Source organism: Sapajus apella, unplaced genomic scaffold (genome assembly GCF_009761245.1).
Source record: "Sapajus apella isolate SASKATOON/1434 unplaced genomic scaffold, GSC_monkey_1.0 scaffold12, whole genome shotgun sequence".
Lineage (NCBI taxonomy): Eukaryota > Metazoa > Chordata > Mammalia > Primates > Cebidae > Sapajus > Sapajus apella.
Genome location: NW_022436952.1, coordinates 27687797 through 27709463, shown reverse-complemented (window position 1 = coordinate 27709463; position 21667 = coordinate 27687797). Strand labels below are relative to the sequence as shown.

At 43.2% G+C, this 21667-nt stretch overlaps 1 protein-coding gene across 4 annotated transcripts in view; it reads right to left on the bottom strand.

Moving 5' to 3' along the window:
• GDPD1 (glycerophosphodiester phosphodiesterase domain containing 1) overlaps positions 1 to 13850 on the bottom strand; it is a 57022-nt gene extending 43172 nt beyond the window's left edge. For 2 of the 4 annotated variants that reach the window (XM_032280695.1, XM_032280694.1), the window contains exon 1: positions 13566 to 13850. In XM_032280695.1, the coding sequence (XP_032136586.1) occupies positions 13566 to 13707 (142 nt within the window). In that variant the 5' untranslated portion in view covers positions 13708 to 13850. The remainder of the gene's footprint in view (positions 1 to 13565) is intronic. The other 2 variants (XM_032280693.1, XM_032280692.1) reach the window with 2 other exon arrangements.
• Between the last annotated feature and the right edge of the window lie 7817 nt (positions 13851 to 21667).

The following is a 21667-nucleotide window of genomic DNA, read 5'->3' as shown; positions in this document are numbered from 1 at the left end:
GGGTAACAAGAGGGAAACTCCATCCCAAAAAAAAAAAAAAAAAAAAAGAATTATTTTTTCCTTTTTTTTTTTTTTTTTTTTTTTAAGATGGGGTTTCTCCATGATGGCCAGGCTGGTCTTGAACTCCTGACCTCAGGTGATCCACCCACCTCGGCCTCCCAAAGTGCTAGGATTACAGGCGTGAGCCACCGTGCCCAGCCTTGTCTTTAAGAATCAAACGATGTCAAGCTCATCATGGTGGCAAATACAAGTTTTCTAAAATTCTAATTTTTATTGAAAGCTCAAATTAGTCTGGTCCGAAGGTAGTGAGTTATCTCAATTGATTGTTCACAGTCAGTTACAGATTGAACTCCTTGTTCTACTATTTCCCCGCTTCTCACTACTGCACTTGACTAGTCTAAAAATAAAATAAAAATAAAAAAGAAAGCTCAAATTAAATCTTGGCGCTGTCAGCTAGATTATTTTCTTAAAGTAACAGACTCACTTTATTCATTTCCAAGAACATAACTGCTTGCAGACAGGTGCGGCGGCTTACACCTGTAATCCCAGCACTTTGAGGGGCTGAGGCAGGTGGATCACGAGGAAAAGAGATTTGAGATCATCCAACATGGTGAAACCCTGCCTCTACTAAAAATACAAAACTTAGCTGGGCATGGTGGTGCCCACCTGTAGTCCCAGCTACTCAGGAGGCTGAGGCAGGTGAATTCACTTGAACCTGGGAGACGGAGACTGCAGTGGGCCGAGATTCAGCCACTGCACTCCAGCCTGGGCAACAGAGTGAGACTGCATCTCAAAAAAAAAAGAACACATAGACCAATGGAACAGAACAGAGGCCTCAGAGGCAACACAACATATCTACAACCATCTGATCTTTGACAGACCTGACAAAAACAAGCAATGGGGAAAGGATTCCCTGTTTAATAAATGGTGTTGGGAAAACTGGCTAGCCATGCGCAGAAAGCAGAAACTGGACCCCTTCCTGACATCTTACACTAAAATTAACTCCAAATGGATTAAAGACTTAAACATAAGACCTAACACCATAAAAACCCTAGAAGAAAATCTAGGCAAAACCATTCAGGACATAAGCGTAGGCAAGGACTTCATGACCAAAACACCAAAAGCATTGGCAACAAAAGCCAAAATAGACAAATGGAACCTAATCAAATTCCACAGCTTCAGGCCGGGCGTGGTGGCTCACGCCTGTAATCGAAGCACTTTGGAGGCCAAGGCAGGCAGATCACCTGAGGTCGGGAGTTCAAGACCAGCCTGACCAACATGGCGAAACCCCGGCTTTAAAAAAAAAAAAAAAAAAAAAAAAAAAAAAAAATTCCACAGCTTCTGCACGGCAAAAGAAACAGTCATTAGAGTGAATCAGCAACCAACAGAATGGGAAAAAATTTTTGCAGTCTACCCATCTGACAAAGGGCTGATATCCAGAATTTACAAAGAACTAAAACAGATTTACAAGAAAAAAACAAACAAGCCCATTCAAAAGTGGGTGAAGGATATGAACAGACACTTTACAAAAGAAGACATACATGAGGCCAACAAACATAAAAAAATGCTCATCATCACTGGTCATTAGAGAAATGCAAATCAAAACTACACTGAGATACCATCTCACGCCAGTTAGAATGGCGATCATTAAAAAATCTGGAGACAACAGATGCTGGAGAGGATGTGGAGAAATAAGAAGACTTTTACACTGTTGGTAGGAGCGTAAATTAGTTCAACCATCGTGGAAGACAGTGTGGCGATCCCTCAAGGACCTAGACATAGAAATTCCATTTGACCTAGCAATCCTATTTCTGGATATATATCTAAAGGATTATAAATCGTTCCACTATAAGGACACATACACACGAATGTTCACTGCAGCACTGTTTACAATGGCAAAGACCTGGAACCAACCCAAATGCCCATCGATGACAGACTGGACAGGGAAAATGTGGCACAAATACACCATGGAATATTATGCAGCCATCAAAAATGATGAGTTCGCATCCTTTGTAGGGACATGGATGAATCTGGAAACCATCATTCTCAGCAAACTGACACAAGAACAGGAAATCAAACACCTCATGTTCCCACTCATAGGTGGGTGTTGAACAATGAGTACACATGGACACAGGGATGGGAACATCACACACTGGGGTCTGTTGGGGGGAAATAGGGGAGGACAGTGGGGGTTGGGGGGCTGGGGAGAGATAGCATGGGGAGAAATGCCAGATATAGGTGAAGGGGAGGAAGGCAGCAAATCACGATGCCATGTGTGTACCTATGCAACAATCTTGCATGTTCTTCACATGTACCCCAAAACCTAAAATGCAATTTAAAAAAAAAAGGATGAGTTTATGTCCTTTGCAGGGACATGGATAAAGCTGGAAACCATCATTCTCAGCAAACTAACACAAGAACAGAAAACCAAACACCACATGTTCTCACTCATAAGTGGGTGTTGAACAGTGAGAACACATGAACACAGGGAGGGAAACATCACACACCAGGGCCTGTTGGGGGATGGGGGCTAAGGGACGGATAGCATTGGGAGAAATACCTAATGTAGATGATGGGTTGATGAGTGCAGCAAACCACCATGGCACATGTATACCTAAGTAACAAACCTGCACTTTCTGTACATGTGTCTCAGCACTTAATAAGAATAATAATAATAAAAAGAACATAACTGCTAAATAATCAAGCCTAAGTAACCATAATTTTCCACTCATTCTTTTGTTTTCTTTCTTTCTTTCTTTCTTTTGAGACAGGGTTTCGCTCTTGTTGCCCACCCAGGCTGGAGTGCAATGGTGCAATCTCGGCTCACTGTAACCTCTGTCTCCGGAGTTCTCCCGAGTTCAAGCGATTCTCCTACCTCAGCCTCCCAAGTAGCTGGGATCACAGGCATGTGTTACCACACCCAGCTAATTTTGTATTTTTTAGTAGAGACAGAGTTTCATTATGTTGGCAAGGCTGGTCTTGAACTCCTGACCTCAAGTGAGGCCAATGCAGGTGATCCGCCTGCATTGGCCTCCCAAAGTGCTGGGATTACAGGCATGAGCCACCGTGTCGGGCAGCTACTCAGTCTTTTAAATAAAAATAGTCTTCTGGCTGGGTGCAGTGGCTCATGCCTATAACCCTAACACTTTGGAAAGCCAAGGCAGGAGGGTTGCTTGAGTCTAGGAGTTCATGACTGGCCTGGGCAACATAGTGAGACTCCGTTTCTATAAAAAAATTAAAATAATAGCCAGGCCTGCTGGTGTGCGCCTGTAGTCTCAGCTACTTAGGGGACTGAGATGGGAGGATTGCTTGAACTCTGGAGTTTGAGACTGCAGTAAGCTGTGATTGTGTCATTGCCCTTCAGCCTGGGTGACAGAGTGAGACCTTGTCACAAAAAAAAAAAAAAAAGGAGAGAGAAAGAACTGTCTGTCCATCTGTAATTCAACCCATCAGAGTGCTCTTAATTTGGAGTAGCCCAACCTCAGAAATAAAATTTCTGTTCATCTGTATAGAAAGTTTGCCAAGGTAGGTCCTGCCAATGCAAGGAAAAGGACCCCATTTTAGTGTTAAGATCAATTTCAAGAGGGCATTATAGGGCCAAAATGCAGTTATATTAATAATAGAGTTAATATTTTGACTTCTATCTATCTGATGCCTATATTTTATTTCTAAACTGGTTCAAAACTTGGGAAGGGAAATTAAGCAATGTTACTAGTCTTCTCAAATCCCAATGGCAAGAACTTTGTCCTAACATCTTTTAGAATATTCCACAAAAGAATGTTCCATGAGTATTATGTTTGAAATCATTTGATATTTGAAATTTGTTGGCCAGGCACGGTGGCTAACACCTGTAATCCCAGCATTTTGGGAGGCCAAGGCGGGCAGATCACCTGAGATCAGGAATTCGAGACCAGCCCGACCAACATAGGGAAACCCCGTCTCTACTAAAAATTCAAAAGGCCGGGCGCAGTGGCTCACGCCTGTAATCTCAGCACTTTGGTAGGCCGAGGCACGCAGATCACGAGGTCAAGAGATCGAGACCATCCTGGCCAATATAGTGAAATCCAGTCTCTACTAAAAATACAAAAATTAGCCGGACGTGGTGGCACGTGCCTGTGGTCCCAGCTACTAGGGAGGTTGAGGTGGAAGAATCACTTGAACCCAGGAGGCGGAGGTTACAGTGAGAGGAGATTGTGCCTCTGCACTCCAGCCTGGCGACAGAGCAAGACTCCATCTCAAAAAAAATTAAAACAAAAAAATTAAAACACAAAATTAGCTGGGCATGGTGGCGCATGCCTGTAATCCCATCTTCTCCGGAGGCTCAGGCAGGAGAATCGCTGGAACCCGCAAGGCGGAGGTTGCGGTGAGCCGAGATCGCGCCATTGTACTCCAGCCTGCAACAGTGAAACTCTGTCTCAAAAAAAAAAAAAAAAAGAAAAGAAAAGAAAAAGAAATTTGTTTCAAAATAATCTGGGTGAGAAGAATGGACAGGGATATAGATGAAACAAGACTGGGCATAAGTTAGTAACTGTTTACATCTGTGATGGGTTCAGGGAGTCTTAAAAAGACATTTTTTGTTTGATCTTTTGGCTTAGGGGAAATATGCTAGGAAAAAGATAGGACAGAAATTCAATACACGTCCCCACAGTCAATATGATTATTACTACCAGTATTTACATTCCCTATTTGCCTATTTACATCTTTTATGTCTGCTTTCCATAGTAAATTTAATTGTAATTCATTTAAACCTAACAGCTGGAGCATGCCAACATTATTAAGATCCTTCATCTATTTTATGTTTATTACATAGTCACTACTAAAATATTAAAAAGGTAGCCAAGACATTAATAATTAGCAAAAGCCAGAGACTGTGCTTAGCACTTTATATATTATTTCATTAAAATCCTCACAACCACCCATGAGGTAGTATTAATATTAAATATCTCTACATAAAAACTGGCTAAGGTCACATAACCAATAAAACAAACTGGGATTCAAGCACAAGCAGTATGATTTCTTTTTTCTTTTTCTTTTTTTTTTTTTTGAGACAGAGTCTCGTTCTGTCGCCCAGGCTGGAGTGCAGTGGTATGATCTCAGCTCACTGCAACCTCTGCCTCCCAGGTTCAAGCAATTTTCCCACCTCAGCCTCCCAAGTAGCTGGGATTATAGGCATCCGCCATCATGCGCAGCTAATTTTTTTAATTTTTAGTAGACATGGGGTTTCACCATGTTGGCTAGGCTGGTCTTGAACCCCTGACCTCAGGTGATCCACCTGCCTCAGTCTCCCAAAGTGCTGGAATTACAAGTGTGAACCACCTCACCTGGCAGCAGTATGATTTTAAAGTCCAACCTTTTTGCCACTATGCTGCAGCTTTTATGCTGCCATCCATATAGCATCCTTTACTTCAGCTTTACAGTTAAGTTATTCACATTGACCCCTATTCCCATATATTTCTATGTTTATATAAAGCTGGAAGATACATTCCACGATGATAAAACCCACAAATTACTTGGTAGATTCATATGGGGAAAATCTGGAGAATAACTAAGGGACTAATTAAGAAGTATGACATTCCTCTCCAAGGAATTATTTAGTGGTAACTCTTCCCTCATGAAATTGTTTGATTTCCCTTTCTCAGTCTCCCAAATCCCAAAGTGCTGGGATTACAAGCTTGGACCACCATGCCTGGCCTTCCTTCATTTTTAAAATCATTTGTTCACTCAACATTTATAGTGTGTCTTGTAAACACTATATATGACTTATATAAGAGCATAAAGAGGGCCGGGCACGGTGGCTCACGCCTGTAATCCCACCACTTTGGGAGGCCGAGGCGGGTGGATCACAAGGTCAAAAGATCGAGACCATCCTGGTCAACACGGTGAAACCCCGTCTCTACTAAAACTACAAAAAATTAGCTGGGCATGGTGGCGCATGCCTGTAATCCCAGCTACTCAGGAGGCTGAGGCAGGAGAATTGCCTGAACCCAGGAGGCGGAGATTGCGGTGAGCCGAGATCGCGCCATTGCACTCCAGCCTGGGTAACAAGAGCGAAACTCCGTCTCAAAAAAAAAAAAAGCATAAAGAGCTTGAAATAACTAGAGATGGTATGTACAAAAGTGCATTTCTCAACATAGATTTCCTGGAACAATGCAAAATTGTTTTTATATTTCAAAGGAAAAAAACTAGTGAAATTTATATTTGCAGATATAAGAAAAAGATTAGGCATATCAATATAGCTAGTATGCTATCCGTGGCCTTTAGAACTGTGTGCCATATGTAAAAATCTCAGCAAGCCACACAAGATCACCTGAAGTACAAAAGGATGACATCCAAACTGTATGTAGATATACAGGGAGCATTTAACAACTAGATATTATATGTATGTGTCTTTAATAATAATTATTTTAAAAAATATGTTTTGTGATCATTTCAGTAATTTTAATAGAAGAATATTTAATTTTTGGCCAGGCACAGTGGCTCATGCTTATAATCCCAGCACTTTGGGAGGCCAAGGCAGGAGGATTCCTTGCATCCAGAAGTCCAAGACTAGCCTAAGCAACACAAAGATACCCCATTTCTATAAAAGAAAAAAAGAAAATTTTAATTAGCTGGGCGTGGTGACTTGTGTCTGTGGTCCCAGCTACTCAAGAGCCTGAGATGGGTGGATGGCTTGAGCCCAGGAGGTTGAATCTGCAGTGAGCCGTTATTGCACCACTGCAATCCAACCTGGGCAACAGAATGAGACCCTGTCACAAAAAAAAATTATTTTTCTAAATTCACAGAGCTTAAAAGTTTAAGATTATGGGTCGGGCACAGTGGCACACACCTGTAATCCCAGCACATTGGGAGGCTGAGGCAGATCACCTGAGGTCAGGTGTTCAAGAACAGCCTGGCCAACATGGTGAAACCCATTTCTACTAAAAATACAAAAATTTAGCTGGGCATGGTGGTGGGCACCTGTAATCCCAGCTACTCAGGAGGCTGAAGCAGGAGAATCGCTTGAAACTGGAAGGCAGAGGTTGCAGTGAGCCAAGATTGTGCCACTGCACTCCAGCCTGGGCAAGAAGAGCGAAACTCTGTCTCAAAAAAAAGAAAGAAAGAAAGAAAGAAAAGTGGAATGAGCAAGCCAGCTGGAAGAAGGTCCTCGCTAATAAGGGTGGAAGAGTTCCTTATATGGAGGAACTCTTTCCTCCATATAAGGAATAAGGGGCTGGGCATGGTGGCTCATGCTTGTAATCCCAGCACTTTGAGAGACCAAGGCAGGCAGATCACTTGAGGTCAGGAGTTTGAGACCAGCCTGACCAACATGGCAAAACCCCGTCTCTACCTAAAATACAAAAATTAGCTGGGCATGGTGGCACATGCCTGTAATCCCAGCTACTCAGAAGGCTGAGGCAGGAAAATCGCTTGAACCCAGCAGGCGGATGTTGCAGTGAGCCGAGATGGCGCCATTGCACTCCAGAGTAAGACTCTGTCTCAAAAAAAAAATGAAGAAACAAGAGCTGTATTTTTAGTAGAGACAGGGTTTCACAATGTTGGCTAGGCTGGTCTCAAACTCCAGGGAATCAATACCCTGACATGGAACATGTTTCAGGTACAATTATGAAATGCGGCTTCCAGTGACACTTTGAGATTCAAACTGATGCCTTGCTGTTCGTCTTGAACAACCAATTAAAGTTTAGGGCCCAGAAGCAGCCAGTGTCCAAGAGCAATCCTTACCCTCAAAGTATCATCCACCAAACCAATCTGTGGCAGGATACCCAGATTGTGATACTACCCTGCCTTGAGAACAAAAGTTAAAGACTGGGAGAAAAGGTGGGAATTCGATCAGTTGTTGATAGGTTTTTTATTCTTTGGCCACTAAGGCCTAATAACTAGAACTCTTTCTAAAAAATCTGTTGCTTAATTCTCTAGCTAACTCGGTGGGCATTTGGAATAAATGTATATAGAGTATGATTCCAAACAAAGGAAAATAAGTCCTTAAAGAGCTTACTTCAAGATGTTAACAGAGATTATCTCCAGATAGTCAAGTTTTAGGAACTATTTTTTCTTTTTTCATTTTTATGTTTTCCAAATTTTCTACAATGAACATGAGTTAGTTATGCAACTGGAAAATATATGTATCTTAAAAATAGTATAAAATTCATAATTTATATAGTAATTAAGAAAATAGTCTTTGAGAGCATTGTTTGTTCTCCATTTAATGCAAAGCGTTTCTCTTTAGTCTTACTGATGTTTCATCAACACTTTGTAATTATAAAAAATGTTATATGATCAAATAAATTTAGGAGACACATGAAAAGTATCTAGTACACAGTAGATAATTAGCAGACAATTAGCTATTATTCTATCATTTGTCAGCATCTGTACTAGTGGCTAGAAACACAGAAACTAACAAATCTGATCCCTGCCCATAAGGAACTCAGAGTCTAATAAGGGAAGCAGCTGCATCAACAGATCCCATTACAATATAATACACTAAATACAATGTTATGCTTTAAAGAAATAAAGCCTACAGCATTTAATTTTTGAAACAGAGTATTTTCTATTTTAAAAGACAATCAATCCTAGTAAAAGGCCAAAATGTTAAATTAAAACTTTGAAAACACAAGACTGATCTCATTCCTTTTCAATGACCTCAAAGTTTTGTTACAAAATACAACTGTGAAAACTTTGTATCCACCCATATAATATTTCTAAACACTTTCACACTTTTCAAAGAGCCTTTTATACACCTGATCATCATTACAACTCAAAGAGGTAAGCAAGGCAAATGGTCCCCAGTTTGTAGTAAGTAAAAACAGGCTTCTGGCTGGCCAGGCCTGATGGTTCACGCCTGTAATACCACCACTTTGGGAGGCAGAGGCAGGCAGATCACCTGAGGTCAGGAGTTCAAGACCAGCGTGGCCAACATGGCAAAATCCTGGCTCGCTGCCACTGAACTCAAGCTAAGGTAAGTGAACGAGAGTCTGTCCGGAAAAATAAACAGAAACTAAGACTTGTTCCCAAGGCTAAAAACTGGTAAATCGAGTATCTGACTTGGGTGATTTAAATCTTTATCATGTGGCAGGGCATGGTGGCTCATGCCTGTAATCCCAGCACTTTGAGAGGCCAAGGTGGGTAGATCAGAAGGTCAGGAGATCCGCTAACACAGTGAGACCCTGTCTCTACTATAGAAAAGATTAGCCGGGCATGGCGGCATGTGCCCGTAGTCCCAGCTACTTGAGAGGCTGAGGCAGGAGAATCACTTGAACTTCGGAGGCAGAGGTTGCAGTAAGCCAAGATCGCGTCACTGCACTCCAACCTGGGTGACAGAGTGAGACTCTGTCTCAAAAAAAAAATCTTTATCATGTTTTTGGAGCAGACATAATATTGTAGAAACAGAGTAGATACTCAGAATTTCAGGTTATACCAATTCAAGTGCATATACTTTATACACATAACATGATTAATGTTTCAATGGTCATATACCTAATTTACAAGAAATATCATTGTTTCCTTACTTATGGGGAAAAATAAATAAATATCAGGTATTTGCAGTTATGGCAATAGAGAATAAGCCCAAATACTAGTAACCTGCACAGAGAAACCAGTGATTGCTATTATCCATGTCTAAGACAAAAATTAAAGGCAATCAAGGGAGTGACTCCTTCCTAGTTACATATGTCTCTTATTGTCCAGAGACATAGTATCTTGAATTACAAAGTGTTTTATCTTCTCTATCACTCTGGATTCAACTGTAGTATTGAGTGTACACATTCAACAAAAGTGTATGAAGCACTGACATGGGGACTTACTACAGTTGTTGTGAAGTGGAAATGTTGCCCAGAATTTTGTCAGCACGTAGTCAGCAACCATCCCTATTTTAAAACTGCCCCTATTTTTGTTAGTAACCGCCTCTTTCTGCTTCTGTACATCAGCTTATTGCTTACTAACTGGAAAACCTTTAGGAGAAACTGCCTCGTTGTCTAAAACCTGCTGCGTTGTCTGAAGTCCTAAATTAATTCCTGAAGTCCTAAGTTACTTCCCCTTCCCCTTACCTATAAAAACTGTGTACTATTCTAAGCCGAGGTCCAGACTTTTGGGTGCAACCCTTCCGGGCCCGCCAGCGTAATAAAGTGTGTTCCTCCAATCCCGAGTGTCACTTGGGTTTCTTGTTAGGTAAGATTTTCCAGAACAGTTGTAGGACCATTATATAGGTGAAACAGATTTTTAGTCTGTAGATATTTAACAAGATTTTCATTAAAAGTTCCATTACCTTGGCCAGGTGCAGTGGCTCATGCCTGTAATCCCAGAACTTTGGGAGGCTGAAGTGGGCAGATCACGAAGTCAAGAGATTGAGACCATCCTGGCCAACATGGAAAAACCCCGTCTCTACTAAAATACAAAAATTAGCTAGGCGTGGTGGCGCGCACCTGTAATCTCAGCTACTTGGCAGGAGAATCACTTGAACCCGGGAGGCAGAGGTTGCAGTGAGCCAAGATTGTGCCACTAGACTCCAGCCTGATGACAGAGTAAGACTCTGTCTCAAAAAAAAAAAAAGAATCCATTACATCTTTAAATATATGAATACTGATGCCACATTTACAAATAATGAATGGAAATTTTTATATAAGAGGTAATATTGAAATGACTCAATATATAGGAAGAAAGTAGTTTAAAAGTATCTTGAACAGTAAACAAAAATTTGAGATCTAGCTTATCCTGGCTTTGATACTTGCTGTGATGATCTAGCACAGTCTTTAACGCCTATGGAGCGCTGGGTTTTTTCACCTGTAGAGTGTTGCAAAATTTCAAAGATTGACACGTATTCCTTCTAAAACAAAATTTTGATAATTCACAATGACAGTTTAGATAGCTTTTTAGAGTATCTGGTTTTGTTTTGTTTTGGAGTTTTTAGTAAGCGTACTTTCTGTAAATCAGTCAACACAACAAACAAAAAAGTAATGTGTACTGCCCATCCCCAGAATAGGACTTTACTTCTGGCTGAGTGCAACGCCTGTAATCCCAGCACTTTGAGAGGCCAAGCCAGGTGGATCACCTGAAGTCAAAAGTTTGAGACCAGCCTGGCCAACATAGCGAAACCCCGTCTCTACTAAAAATACAAAAATTAGCTGGGCGTGGTGGTGGGCACCTGTAATCCCAGCTACTCAGGAGGCTGAGGCAGGAAAATCACTTCAACCTGGGAAACAGAGGCTGTAGTGAGTCAAGATTGTGCCATTGCGCTCCAGTGTGGGTGACAAGAGCAAAATTCTGCCTCAAAAAAGAAGAAAAAAAAGAAGAAGAAATGAAGAAGAAGAAGAAGGAAGAAGAAGAAAGAGGAGGAGAAGGAGAAGAGGAAGAAGAAGAGGAGGAAGAAGAAGGAGGAGAGAAGAGGAAGAAGAAGAAGGAGGAGGAGAAGAAGAAGAAGAAGAAGAAAGAAAGAAAATAAGATGAGCCGGGCACGGTGGCTCACACCTGTAATCCCAGCACTTTGGGAGGCTGAGGCAGGCGAATCACCTGAGGTCAGGAGTCCAAGACCAGCCTGACCAATATGGTGAAACCCCATCTTAAAAAATAATAATAATAAATGAAAAAAAAATAATAAGAAAAGAAGATGATGAAGAAGAGGAATTAAAAAAAGAAAAGAAACAAAAATTAAAAAAGAAAAAGAAGAAGATAGGCCGGGCATGGTAGTTCACACCTGTAATCCAAGCACTTTGGAGGCCAAGGCGGGTGGATCACCTGAGGCCAGGAGTTCAAGACCAGCCTGACCAACATGGTGAAACCCCGTATTTAAAAAAAAAAAAAAGAAGAAGAAGAAGAAAAGCAGATTGTTTCTGTGACAACAACTTGAATACTAAAAGTTGGCCCCTGGTGCCAATGGTTGAAGGCACCTTAGTAGTTAAACTTCATCCTACTGTTTAACCAGGTGGCTTATTAAAACAGATAACCCAAATAAGCAATAACATGGCATTTGGCTGGCCACCCTTTAAAACCTCTAATGCTTTTCATGAGTGGGAAGACTAGAATAGTATTGAAGTCACTCATTAGAACTATGTTTAACTGATAAAATTCAGAAGAATTATAATGTATTTCTGTATCTATATTTCAAAACCTTATTCCTTGGCTGATACTTGTTAGTAAAGTGGTTATGGTACTAAATCAAGTTTTGGACTGTAAACTCTTAGAAATTATCATTTCAAGTATGTATTAAATTTCAAGCAGCTTTTAAACTGGTTTAACATTCATCTTTAAAGAACAGTTAAAATTGATTGAAAATAATCCAATTTCACCAAACTTTATACATCATACTTGAAATGCAATGAAGACACATTATTATTATTATTATTTTTTTTTTTTTTTTTTAAGACGGAGTTTCGCTCTTGTTACCCAGGCTGGAGTGCAATGGCGCGATCTCGGCTCACCGCAACCTCCGCCTCCTGGGTTCAGGCAATTCTCCTGCCTCAGCCTCCTGAGTAGCTGGGACTACAGGCACGTGCCACCATGCCCAGCTAATTTTTTTGTAGTTTTAGTAGAGACGGGGTTTCACCATGTTGACCAGGATGGTCTTGATCTCTTGACCTCGTGATCCACCCGCCTCGGCCTCCCAAAGTGCTGGGATTACAGGCTTGAGCCACCGCGCCCGGCCTTAAGACACATTATTAACACAATAATGAAGAAGCAAAGATTTGACCTGTTATTTGGGAAATTAGAGAGTGAGCAACCTAGGCTCCTTTTAGCAAAAACACTTTTCCAAAAGAAACTTATTTTTTGTTTTATTTAAACAATACTGTCCTGTCCTAAACGAAATCATTTTTAGTCTTTTGAAAATCCACCTGTCCTTCCGTGTGTGTGTTTTGTTTTGTTTTTCTTTTTCTTTTTGTTTTTTTTGCAGTGCTCAAAGGACAGAAAAAAGGTGTAAGGTTTGCAGCTCTGGGGACCTGGACACTCTAGTTCCTGTCTCAGTTCAGCCCAAGCTCTCATTGTGACCTTGGGAAACGTCCCTGGCTCGGGGGACTCGTTTTCCCTCTCTTCTCAATTTTGAGTGCTCAGAGCGGGGGTGGGCGGGCCCCCAGGCACCGCAGACACAGGGGCTACAGCTCGTCCAGCTTCACGAAAATCCGCAGCCCTGCTCCCCGCCTCGGCTCTTCCCATCCACTCAGCCACCGGCTCGCTCGGAGCAGTGAGTTCCCGGTGCCCCCCGCCGAGTACCTTCGGTTCTGCACCGCTCTCCCCCTTTGTGTCTTGGTGCTAGGAAGGGACCTTGCGATCATCCTTCCATCCGCCGAGAAACGCTCCGCCTACCCTTCATTCTCGATCGGGTCTTTCCCATTTCAGAGGACCCCTCACACTGCTGCCCCCGAGAGACCCCCGCTGTGGCTCAGACTGGGGAATCTCTCTCCTTCCTTCCCCTCAAGAGACCTCCCCTTCACAGAGCCTTCGCCTCCGGAGGAGCCCTCAATTCGCGCAACCCCATTCTTCCTCAAACTCTCAGGGATTGCCACCCGGTTGCCTTCTGCGGAGCCGCAAAGGACCCTCAGCCTCCCCCACCTCCGCCATCGGGTTCTGGGGACCCCTCTCACCTCCGCGGTGAGAGATGTGTTTACCGAGGAATCGCTGCTTCTTTCTCTGGTGCAGCAAGGTCGGGTATTTAAGCAACAAGAATGAGGTCACCAAGTACCCTCCTAGCGTAGAGAGAAGATAAAAAGCCGCAGTGGACGACATCTCAGTCACCGTGTGGGAAGTCTCCCACGTCCGGGCCCGCTGAACTCCGCTGCGGCAGTAGCAACGACGGCGGCGGCGGCCGCGACTGCTTGAGGTCGGCTCGCCCCCAGCCGGTGCCAATGGTGCAGCGCACTTGTCTGTGCCGGCCTACTGCGCATGCGCAACCGGACCTCCGCTCCCCAGCAACAAAGGGGCTCCGACGCGCAGGCGCGCCTGGGTTCCTGAGTAGGAGCCTGCAGAGATCCTCAAGTGAGCGTTTGTCATCTACCTCTGTGGACGGATCCGCATGAAGACAAAGCTTGCAAACCTGCCCGTGTCTTGGCCATCCCTCAAGCAAAAAAGACTATTCACGGATAGCCTTCAGGGAAGTCTGACCTCATTGGAAAATCCACATCAAAAAGGAATGATTCCAGGGCGCGTCTTAGCTCCTACTCTAGGAAATGCAAATAATTGTTACCTATGGAGGCAATAAAGCTTGCCAAAACACTAAATAAACTCCTCCGTTTATCTAGCCTAGAGAGAATTTCCCCTATGGCCACATATGCTAGAAAAGGTACTGATTTACCAGTTAAATATCTGAGATCAGCCCTTCGCCTCCCTCATTTCATTGTGAAAGTGCAATCCTGATTCTTTGTACACAATAGGCACTGCAGAAGTATTTGTTGACTTTCCAGTCCGTATAAAATAAGGAAACTGCCAAGTCTAAAATATTACCTAAAACTCCTAGAAAGACAGATAACTAAGTACCAGAAGACTCTACTAGTTTCCTTTCACCCCACAAATTACAAACTGCTGGCCGGGCGCCGGTGGCTCATGCCTTTAATCTCAGCACTTTGAGAGGCCGAGGCAGGTGGATCACGATGTCAGAAGTTCAAGACCAGACTGGCCAAGATGGTGAAACCCCGTCTCTACTAAAAAATACAAAAATTAGCTGGGCAGGGTGGCAGGCGCCTGTAATCCCAGCTACTCGGGAGGCTGAGGCAGGAGAATCGCTTGGTGTGGGCGGATGTTGCGGTGAGCTGAGATGGCGCCATTGTACTCCACAGCCTGGGCGACGGTGAGGCTCCATCTCAAAATAAATAAATAAAAACAAACTTCTAACATACGAAGAGCCACACTTTAATGCAAAAGAAATCACCCAAGACAGAGGGAGAAATTTTACGGAGAAAACCACGTCTCCCACAGGACTAGAAAAGCAGAGTGAGTATTTAAAATCCTGTGATTCAGCCAGGCGCGGTGGCTCACGCCTGTAATCCCAGGACTTTGGGAGACCGGAAAGGGTGGATCGCTTGAGCCCAGCAGTTGGAGGCCAACCTGGGCAACATGGCGAAACCCCACCTCTACAAAAAATACAACAAAATTAGCCCAGCGTGGTGGCGCGCACCTCGGGAGACTGAGGTGGGAGTATTGCTTGAGCCTGGGAGATCGAGGCTGCAGTGAGCTCTGATTGCACCACTGCACTCCAGCCTGGGTGACAGAGCAAGACCCTATCTCAACTAAAAAAGGAAAGTTGGAAGAAAACAGGGGGTGGCCGGGCGCAGTGGCTCAAGTCTGTAATCCTAGCACTTTGGGAGGTTGAGGCGAGCAGATCATTTGAAGTCAGGAGTTCGAGACCAGCCTGGCCAACATGGCAAAACTCCATCTCTACTAAAAAATACAAAAATTAGCCAGGGTGGTGGCATGCACTTGTAGTTCCAGCTACTCGGGAGACTGAGCCAGGAGAATCGCTTGGACCCAGGAGGCAGAGGTTGCAGTGGGCCGAGATTATGCCACTGCACTCCAGCCAGGGTGAGAGAGTGAGACTCCTCATAAATAAATAAAAACGGGGAGACTTCATTCAATTTTAAAAAGTAGCTATAAAAGACTTTTTTATCAGTTAGTTATCAGTAGCCATTTATTTCTTCATCTAACACCAAAAATATCCAAAGAAATGAAAACACCTTTGTAGAAGAAAAAAGTATAAAAATTCCTTTAGTCGAGGTTGAAGTGAGCCTTCCTGGTGCCACTGCACTTCAGCCTGGGCAACAGAGCAACATTTTGAGGAAACTCACAGATGGAAAAATTGTCTTTTGTTTAGGGCTGTCAAACTATTTCCTGTAGATCAGCTGACAGACATAGTTCTGTTTCTATTTTTCAAAATATCACCTGATGGCAATGGAAGGGTATAGAAGAAACCACTGTGGCATGAAAATTATTTTGAGGCTGGCACAGTGGCTCACACCTGTAAACCCAGCATTTTGGGAGACCAAGGCAGGCAGATCACCTGAGGTCAGGAGTTTGAAACCAGCCTGGCCAACATGATGAAACCCCGTTGCTACTAAAAATACAAAAATTAGCTGAGCATGGTGGCACATGCCTGTAGTCCCAGCTACTAGGGAGGTTTAGGCAGGAGAATGGCTTGAACTCAGGAGATGAAGGTTGCAGTGAGCCGAGATTTCACCAGTCCACTACAGCCTAGTCAACAGAGCAAGACTCTGTTTCAAAAAAAAAAAAAAAAAAAAAAATTTTTTTGAAATTATTTTAAACTTAAATTATTTTAAGTTCCTGGAATCCCTTATCTGCCTAAAATCAAAGGCTCCCAAAAGAACCCAACTGTCATAAACCTCCTCCCCGGGAATAACTCTAATCTTGTCAGAGATGGGAGAGAGATATTATTACAAAAGTATGATTTCTCCCATGTGTTCTCCTAAGGACATATTTATCTTTACAAAAAGTTGGTTTTCTTTTTCCAAAAAGTGCTTTCTCCCCAGCTTCTAAAAAGTCATTTGTTCTCCTGGAAGTACCCTTCTACTCCTTCCCACCCAGTAAATTTTAGATGATTTATAAACCGTAAATTCTAACTTCTTACTTCATTTTTTTCTTTCTTTCTTTTTTTTGAGACAGAGTCTCACTCTGTGGCCCAGGCTGGAGTTCAATGGCTCAATCTTGGTTCACTGCAACCTCTGCCTCCAAGGGGCTTCAAGCGATTCTCCTGCTTCAGCCTCCTGAATAGCTGGGGCTACAGGGGCGCACCAGTGCACCTAGCTAATTCTGTATTTTTAGGAGAGATGGGGTTTCATCATGTTGGCCAGGCTGATCTCAAACTCCTGACTCCAAGTAATCAGCCCACCTCAGCTTCCCAAAGTGCTGGGATTACAGGCTCATCCTTATATTTTCTAAGAAGACAGAACAACAGGAAAAGTATGGCTTCAAAATCAGAGTTCTGAATTTGTTGTTTTTAGTTATTATTTTATATAATTTTCTTTTAATGAAGTCGAGAGAAGAAAGAGGAACAATTACCTATTTAAAACTATAGTGATGACCATGTGTGGTGTCTCACACCTGTAGTCCCAGCACTTTGGGAGGCTGAGATGGGTAGATCACCTGAAGTCAGGAGTTCGAGACCAGCCTGACCAATATGATGAAACCCCCCCCTACTAAAATTACAAAAATTAGTTGGGCATGGTGGTGTGCACCTGTAGTCCCAGCTACTCAGGAGGCTGAGGCAGGAGAACCACTTGAACCTGGAAGGCAGAGGTTGCAGTGAGCTGAGATCGTGCCACTACATTCCAGCCTGGGTGACAGAGCAAGACTCTGTCTCAAAAAACAAAAAAACTATGGTGATATAGTGATATTAATCTTTTCTTTAGATTCAAGGGGTATGCAGGTTTATTACATGGGTATATTGCATAGGGATGAGAAATGGGCTTCTAGCATACACGTTACTCAAATACTGCAGAGTTCTGAATTTAAATTCTGACTATGCCACTCCCTAGCTTTGTGACCTTGGACAAATTGTTTACTCCAACCGTTCATTTCCTTATCTATAAAATAGGGATAATTTTTATTTTGCAATGTTTTGAGAATCAGAGATAATGCATATAAAACGCTTAGTTGGCCGGGCGTGGTGGCTCAAGCCTGTAATCCAATCACTTTGGAGGCCAAGGCAGGCGGATCACCTGAGGTCAGGTGTTCACCAGCCTGACCAACATGGTGAAACACCATCTTAATAAAAAAAAATAGCCGGGCGCGGTGGCTCACGCCTGTAATCCCAGCACTTTGGGAGGCCGAGGCGGGTGGATCACGAGGTCAAGAGATCGAAACCATCCTGGTCAACATGGTGAAACCCCGTCTCTACTAAAAATACAAAAAATTAGCTGGGCATGGTGGCGCATGCCTGTAATCCCAGCTACTCAGGAGGCTGAGGCAGGAGAATTGCCTGAACCCAGGAGGCGGAGGTTGCGGTGAGCCGAGATCGAGCCATTGCACTCCAGCCTGGGTAACAAGAGCGAAACTCCGTCTCAAAAAAAAAAAAATTAATTAATTAATTAAAAATAATAAATTTTAAAAAATGCTCAGTAAATTACATACGTGGATCTTCATGAAACTGTTGCTATTATTGTGTGCCATTCAATAACTAGCTATTGTTATTTTTTATGAATCGGGCTTCCCTAGTAAAAGAAAACCTAACTTTAAGTAAATAAACATATGAAGTCCTTTCTAAAAATCAGAGGCTGGGCACTGTGGATCACACCTGTAATCCCAGCATTTCAGGAAGCTGAAGCAGGAGGATGGCTTGAGCCTGGGAGTTTGATTGAGAACAGCCTGGGCAACATAGAGAGATCTTGTCTCTACGAAAAATTAAAATACGCCAGTCATTGTGGCTCACGCCTGGAATCCTGGCACTTTGGGAGGTCAAGGAGGGTGGATCACCTGAGGTCAGGAATTCAAGACCAGCCTGGCCAACATGGTGAAACCCCATCTCTGCTAAAAATACAAAAATCAGCTGGGCATGGTGGCATGTACCCGGGAGGCTGAGGCAGGAAAATCGCTGGAACCCGGGAGGTGGAGGTTACAGTGAGCTGAGATCACACCACTGTACTCCAGCCTGGGAGACAGAAAAACTCTGTCTCAAAGTCATAAAATAAAAACAAAAAAGGATGTGATGTAAGAATGAAAACTAATTGGCCGGGCGCGGTGGCTCAAGCCTGTAATCCCAGCACTTTGCGAGGCCGAGGAGGGTGGATCACGAGGTCAAGAGATCGAGACCATCCTGGTCAACATGGTGAAACCCCGTCTCTACTAAAAATACAAAAAATTAGCTGGGCATGGTGGTGCGTGCCTGTAATCCCAGCTACTCAGGAGGCTGAGGCAGGAGAATTGCCTGAACCCAGGAGGCGGAGGTTGCGGTGAGCCGAGATCGCGCCATTGCACTCCAGCCTGGGTAACATGAGTGAAACTCCGTCTCAAAAAAAAAAAAAAAAAAAAGAATGAAAACTAATTTTCTTTTTTATTTTTTTTAAGATGGGGTTTCACCATGATGGCCAGGATGGTCTTGAACTCCTGACCTCAGATGATCCACCCACCTCGGCCCCCCCAAAGTGCTGGGATTATAGGCGTGAGCCACCACGCCCGACCCTAATTATAAAGCCTTTTTTTTTTTTTTTTGTAGAGATGGGGTTTCACCATGTTGACCAGGATGGTCTCGAACTCTTGACCTGGTGATCCACCCGCCTCGGCCTCACAAAGTGCTGGGATTATAGTCCTGAGCCACCACACCCGACCTAATTTTATTTTATAAAAATTTTTTTTTTCATTTTTTTTAAAAAATAGAGATGAGGTTTCACTATGTTGCCCAGGCTGGTCTCCAACTCCTGAACTCAAATGATCTTCCTGCCTTGGCCTCCCAAAGTGCTAGGATTACAGGTGTGAGCCACCATATTTTCATATTGGCTCACATATCTCCTTTTCCTAATCAAACTACAGTACAATAGATATAAAAATACATCTAATTAAATTACAGTTCTAAATTGGCTGCCAGTTACATGTTTCTCTGTATGTGTGTATATATGTTTTGTTTTTTGAGATGGAGTCTCACTGTCACCTAGGCTGGATCTCGGCTCACTGCAGCCTCTGCCTCCTGGAATCAAATGATTCTCATGCCTCCGCCTCAGCCTTAGCCTCCTGAGTAGCTGGGTTACAGGGGCCCACCATTTTTTGTTTTTTGAGATGGAGACTCTCTGTTGCCCAAACTGGAGTGCAGTGTCGCCATCTCGGCTCACTGCAACCTCCGCCTCCCAGGTTCAAGCAATTCTCCTTCCTCAGCCTCCCAAGTAGCTGGGACTATATGCAAGTGCCACCACACCCAGCTAATTTTTTTTTTTTTTTTTGAGATGGAGTCTTGCACTGTCACCAGGCTGGAGTGCAGTGGTGCCATCTTGGCTCACTGCAGCCTCTGCCACCAGGTTCAAGTGATTCTCCTGCCTCAGCCTCCCGAGTAGCTAGGACTACAGGTGCGCACCACCACACCCAGCTAATTTTTGCATTTTTAGTAGAGGCAGGGTTTCACCATGTTGGCCAAGATGGTCTCAATATCTCGACCTCGTGTGATCCGCCCTCCTTGGCCTCCCAAAGTGCTGGGATCACAGGTGTGAGCCACCGCGCCCGGCCTGTAATTTTGTATTTTTAATAGAGACAGGGTTTCACCATGTTGGCTAGGCTGGTCTTCAACTCCTGACCTCAAGTGATCTGCCCACCTTAGCCTCCCAAAGTGCTGTGATTACCGGCGTGAGCCACCGCACCTGGCCTCTGTATATTTTTAATTCAAAAAACAATGGCTTTAAATGTAACAAGATGTGTTAAAAAATGTGTATCATAAAAAAAAAAAGTGTATCATATATATGGAGACTAAAATCTACAAGTGTATTTGTCCAACATTTCAAAATTAGTGTGTCTAGGGAAATATAATCAATTGCATAAGAGTTTAAGTATGCTTACTTTGTAATTACCTAATTGGTGATATATCTCTATACCACTATATCATCATCTAATTGGTGATGGATTTAGATGGTGATGTAGTGGTATATATATTTTTTTCAAGACAGGGTTTCACCATTTTGCCCAGACTAGTTTCAAACTTCTGACCTCAGCTGATCTGCCCGCCTCAGCCTCCCAAAGTGCTGGGATTACAGGCGTGAGCCATCATGCCCAGCTTGCAGTGGTATATTGTCATGTTGATGCTGGTGAAAGTTACCATAGATTGGTAGGTTATGTTTTTTTTTTTTTGAGACAGGGTCTTGCTCTGTTGCCTAGGCTGGAGTGCAGGAGTATGATCACAGCTCACTGTAGCCTAGATCCACTGGGATCAAGCCATCCTCCCACCTCAGCCTCCTGAGTAGCTGGGACTACAGGCATGCACCACCACACTTTTGTTTTTTTGTAGAGACAAGGTCTCACTCTGTCATCCAGGCTGGTCTTAAGGGATCCTCCTGCCGCTTAGGCCTCTCAAAGTACTGTTAAAGGCATGAGCCATTGTGCTCAGCCTTATTGACAAGATTCGGATCACTTAGCAAATTGCTTCATAGTGTAGGAATTTTTGAAGAATAGTCTGCATTGGCCAGGTGCAGTGGCTCATGTCTGCAATCCCAACACTTTGGGAGGTCGAGGCAGGTGGATCACCTGAAGTCAGGGGTTAGAGACCAGCCTGGCCAACATGTTGAAATTCCATCTCTACTAAAAATACAAAAATTAGCCAGGCATGATGGCACACACCTATAATCTCAGCTACTCGGGAGGTTGAGCCAGGAGAATTGCTTGAACCTGGGAGGTGAAGGTTGCGGTGAGCCACTGCATTCCAGCCTGGGTGACAGAGTAAGACTCCATCTCAAAAAAAAAAAAAAAAAAGTCTGCATTTATGTATTAGATTAAAAAGTTTAGTTGAGATAACATTCATTTAAAATAAGTTATCTCATCAGGCCAAGATAAGAACAAAACAGTTTAACTAAAGTACCAGAATTGTGAGTCAAACAATTGTGCTTTTTTTTGAAATTAAGTCAAATCTCTTCATGTCATTATCAGATAACCTAATAAACCAAATCGTTTTGAAGATAATTTCAAGACCAGCATCTTAATAAAAATCCCAGCCTAAACATCATTTTAGCAAAAACAAAATTTTGGCTCAACATGGTTATGCAACATTCAG